General features: G+C 37.3%; 1 protein-coding gene across 4 annotated transcripts in view; it reads left to right on the forward strand.

Moving 5' to 3' along the window:
* The window catches only part of l3mbtl4 (L3MBTL histone methyl-lysine binding protein 4), a 61,044-nt gene that overhangs the window by 27,766 nt on the left and 28,278 nt on the right, over positions 1-5,000 (forward strand). For all 4 annotated transcript variants that reach the window (XR_014626174.1, XM_084399178.1, XM_084399177.1 and 1 more), the window contains exons 15-16: positions 2,000-2,185; positions 4,279-4,395. Coding sequence is in view for 3 of the 4 variants with exons in the window: in XM_084399178.1 (XP_084255304.1) it covers positions 2,000-2,185; positions 4,279-4,395 (303 nt within the window). In the remaining variant the exon portion in view is untranslated. The remainder of the gene's footprint in view (positions 1-1,999; positions 2,186-4,278; positions 4,396-5,000) is intronic.

A 5,000-nucleotide genomic window follows, 5' to 3' on the forward strand; every position in this document is an offset into this window, starting at 1 on the left:
TTACATAAATGAACTATAGTGTCCTGCACACACTAGTAAAATAATATAAAAAAATATATCTGGTGTCTGAGTAATGTTTGGTTGGACTGTATGTTAAAAAGAAGCGGGCCCAGTATTGAACCCTGGGGTACCCCACTAATAATAATGACTGAGTATGAGGAAAACGTACCCAAAGCTACATAAATAAAGTCCTTTATTTAATATAAGAACAAAACTTGTGCTTCTCTCAGTGGCATCGGCTCACAAATGAGCCGTAAACGAGCGCTAAACGAGCTCAGACGGGAAAAGAGTGTGATCCCACAATATAACGGACCCTCGGATCTCTCCTTCTCTCCGAGCGCTGCTATTCCTGTAGCTTACCTTTCCCAGGCATATAATCACTGGTGAATCAATTGCTGACATATAGAGAAAGGGTACTGTCTTTTTTCAGAAAGCCACTTCTGATTACACAGACAGCATAAGAAAGGAACCCTTTTAAAGCTGTGCTTCTGCTAAATCCTTTCTGCTGAGAGATGGAATTTTGAAATTGGTTTCATTAAAACCTCATTTACATCCTATTTGCATACAATTGATCTCAAACCTATCAGTTTAAGCAGAACGTTGCAGTCGTTTCAGTATTCTTGGGCTGCTGTGGTTTGCATCACTTTAATAAGCGTCCTCTAGAGTTAAATGAGTTTGACATCAGGCTTTGTTTATATGAGACACCCAAAGCCATTATTACAGTAAACAAGAGCTATATGAGCTGAACTATATTCCAATAGATGCATAATTGAACATGCATATTATAATGAGTAATCATAATCTTCTACCGCCTCGTCTACTGGAGCTTCATAATTCGATCTTTATTATAGATGAACTCATTATCTGTTACAGTGTCGGATGAGAAACATATAAAGTCGTGTTTTGGCCGTTTGAATATGAATGTCACTTTGAGCTCATGCTGCAATGAATAAATAAATAATATTATAATATGTTAAGTGCAAGATGCACTGGTCGTTCTTTTTCAATGCAGTCCAGTTGCATTATTTTTCTCCTACACACACGGGTAGAGCTGTGTGTGAGTGTGTGTGTGAGTGTGAAGTGGCTTCTCCCAGCGCAGTGAGTGGATCTCTATTATTAGATCCATACGCTGAGTTTGACCTGAGAATCTCCTGCAGCTCGTGAACAAGTCGCTGCTTCACCTCAGAAAATACGCAGTGAGTTTCCTTCAATGTTTAAGAAGCAGAACCGAGTGTCTGTGAAGAGTGAAGAGATCAGATCAGATCAGAAAAGTGCATCAGATTTAGTTCAGAACTCAATCATATGGGGCGACGCTCAAAAACATCAGTTCTACACTGGAATGATGTTAAAATATTAACAATCTATAATAGTATATCAATAATGCTGGAGCACTGCACATAAAAAAATAAATACTGATCGACCTCTAATTCATAAGCATTGATATGTTGGTTCATAACATGTATATATTGTATTTTGAGTATTTTAAACTCGGTTTTGCATTTTAATAGTTCTTAATTCAACATAAAGGCAACATTTCTAATTTTCCTTCAGCAATATCTTTATATTTTATTTCAGCATTAGCTAACAGAAATGCTTTTAATATTTTTAAAATAAAATTGGTGGATCTCATGTGAGTGACAGGTTGCCTCGTGTGAAGTCTCCTTCATTTATACAGCGCTTTTAACTATATAGATGTTTCACAGCAGCTTTACAGTGATAACAGGAGATTACAGTAACAGGGATTGTTTAGGCTTTACAGCAGCTCTAGAATAAAGTTGGTTTTGATGGATTCATTTCCATTGCAAAGATCATTAGTTATTAATTTTGGGTCTCTCTCTCTCTCTCTCTCTCTCTCTCTCTCTCTCTCTCTCTCTCTCTCTCTCTCTCTCTCTCTCTCTCCCTCTCTCCCTCTCTCTCTCTCTCTCTCTCTCTCCCTCTCTCCCTCTCTCTCTCTCTCTCCCTCTCTCTCTCTCTCTCTCTCCCTCTCTCCCTCTCTCAGTGCCTTCGGTTGCCCGTATTCTGACATGAACATGAAGAAAGAGGTGGTTCTGCCCGACCGGCTCGGAGGAGAGAAGCAGATCACCTTCGTCCCTGTGCACTTTGTGCAGAAAACCAAACGCCTGTGTCCAGATGAAGAAGAAGAAGAAGAAGAGGAGGATGAGGATGATGGGAAGGTGGAGAACAGGTTTGTGAATGACCAGATGTCCCAGTGCACTCAGTGTCCACTTTTTGACTCATTATTTTGATCAATCTGATCTATAAAATTTTATTGGATTCACTTTAATTGATTGACATAAATGAGTGCATGTAAAGCACATGAAACGTCATTTAAAGGATTAGTTCAGTTCAGAATTAAAATGTCTTGATCATTTTCTCTCCCGCACGTCATCCAAGATGTTCATGTCTTTCTGTCTTCAGTGGAAAAGAAATGAAGGTTTTTGAGGAAATCATTCCAGGATGTTCCTCCATATAGTGTCTTCAATGGGGTCCAACGATCCAGCCGAGGAATAAGAGTCTTATCTAGACAAACCAGCGGACATTTTAGAACAAAAGAAACATTTATATACTTTTAAACCACACATGCTCGTCTTGCTCTAGCTGTGATGCGCCACACATTACGCAATCAGGTTGAAAGGTCAAGCGTGACCTAGGCGTAAGAACCGACCCAGTGTTTACAAAGCCAACGTGCAAAGACTCAGTCAACGCCATTTTCAAAACTCTACATTTTCCTTCTACGTCAGGTCATGAAATCGTGGATTTGTATAAATGTTTCTTTTGTTCTAAAATGTCCGCTGGTTTGTCTAGATAAGACTCTCGATAAGATCTAGTTAAGATTATTCCTCGGCTGGATCGTGTCGAGACTTTGAAGCTGCACTGAAACTCACATCTGGACCTTCGACCCGTTGGACCCCACTGAAGACACTATATGGAGGAACATCCTGGAACGTTTTCCTTAAAAACCTTCATTTCTTTTCCACTGAAGACAGAAAGACATGAACATCTTGGATGACGTGCGGGAGAGTCAATTATCAGAAAAAATTACTTTGTGAAGTGAACTACTCCTTTAATGGTCTCTCAGTAGTCTGAGATCTGGCCTCAGAACAGCTTTCCTCTCTCCGTGTGTGTCCTCACATCCGCACACACTCTCAGCGCTGCAGAGAGAGAGAGAGAGGGAGGGAGGGATGGTGAATCTGCATTATCTGTGCGCAGTGTGAGAGGATTCTGTCCCCGAGAGATCTCCATCCACTATAAAGTGCGTCAGCAGCTCCACGTTTAATTTGAAAGCATCAGTGCTTCAGTTCAGTCGATAAACAGGCGTTACACGTGTAATTCAGTGTCGGCTTCAGAAAGAGGAGAGATCGCTGAGCGCTGATGTGTTCAGAGGTTTGGAGTCGTGACAAACTCGTTCGCTGCCAAGAGACGAATCCAGCGAACAAACGTGTGCCGCCGAAACATCACAGTCTGACTCCAGTTTACATCAAACCAGTGGTTTTATTTATTCATATTTTAGATGTTCTGTTTTTGTATTTATGTTTATACAATTTTCATTTCAATATTAGTTTAATTTTGTCACATGTCTTTTCATTGTTATTAGTTTTTATATATATATATATATTTTAATTATATTTATATATTATATAATTATATAAATATATATAATTGTAATTATATATTATAATATATAATTATTTATATATATATGTATGTATGTATGTATATAGTATATATATATATGTATATGTATATGTATATAGTAAAATATTTGTGTGTGTATATATATAATATATAATATTTATTTATTTTTATTTTTATTTTTATTTATTTTGTCTTTTTTATTTTTATTTTGCATGCATCTTAAATGTTGCTTGTTTATTTATTTATTTATATTTATTTAGTTTGTATTTGCATAAATGTTCTATTTTTATTTATTTATTTTATTTGTGTATTTTTATTTTGCATCTTAAATTTTATTTAGTTATTAAAAATGTTTTATTCATTTTTTATTTGTTTTTATTTTTTATTCTTTTTAAATATTAAATTAAATACATTACTAATATTTTTGAGTATTTTAAACATGGTTGCCCTGTTTTATAATTTAAAGTGAATTTTTATTTCAGTTATAGTTCCATTTTAGTTTTTAATAATATCCAGATAAATCATTTATAATAAACACTGCAATATTCCCTAAAACATGGGAGCGGTCCATGTTGATTTGGTGGTGACTGTAAAGCCCAGGTTTCACTGAGGTCCTCTTGTGCTGGTGTGTGTGTGTCTCAGGGTGATGATGTCGTATGACGGCGACGCTCCTCGTCTGCGAGGTCGGCCTGCGCTGCTGAAGAGAGAGATGAAGGAAGAGCCGGTGACTCTCGGGAAGAGAGGACGCTTGCCCAGCAGGTGAGGATCAACATAAACTCATGAATTATGATTATTACAGGTGTAACGAGACCCTCATGATTCAATACATATCCCGATACTGGACTCACGATACCATATTATTGCGATACTCAAAGACATATGAGAAAATGTTAACAAAAAATGAACTGTTGATTAAAATGCTAAATTTGATATGACATTGTGTGTGTAAATGAATAGTCTTGGACTTGGTGCTGAAACCCAAAGCACAGGACAATAGAGACGCCAGAAGAACAATATTCATGATTCTGAAAATAGAGAATATATTGTGACACGATATACTGTTACTCCTCTAATGATTATTAATCACAGACATCAGACATCAAGGCCATATTCTGCTTTTCTCCATCTTCATCTCTGCATTGTGTGATCATGAAGAAGCTCCTTCTCTATATCAGTGTCAGTGTTCCTGAACTCCTGAAACGCCTCCACTGTAGTCTCGAGTTTCTTCCGGGAACACGTCACAATATTCCTCATTATAATAATTCATACGCAGAATAAAGGGGCGGGGCCTGGTTGAGTTAGTCAGTAGTGTGTTAAACTGGCGGTTATGGTAAGGGGCGGGACATTTCCCAAACACACTCAAA

Source organism: Rutilus rutilus, assembly GCF_951802725.1.
Source record: "Rutilus rutilus genome assembly, chromosome: 24".
Classification (NCBI taxonomy): Eukaryota; Metazoa; Chordata; class Actinopteri; order Cypriniformes; family Leuciscidae; genus Rutilus; species Rutilus rutilus.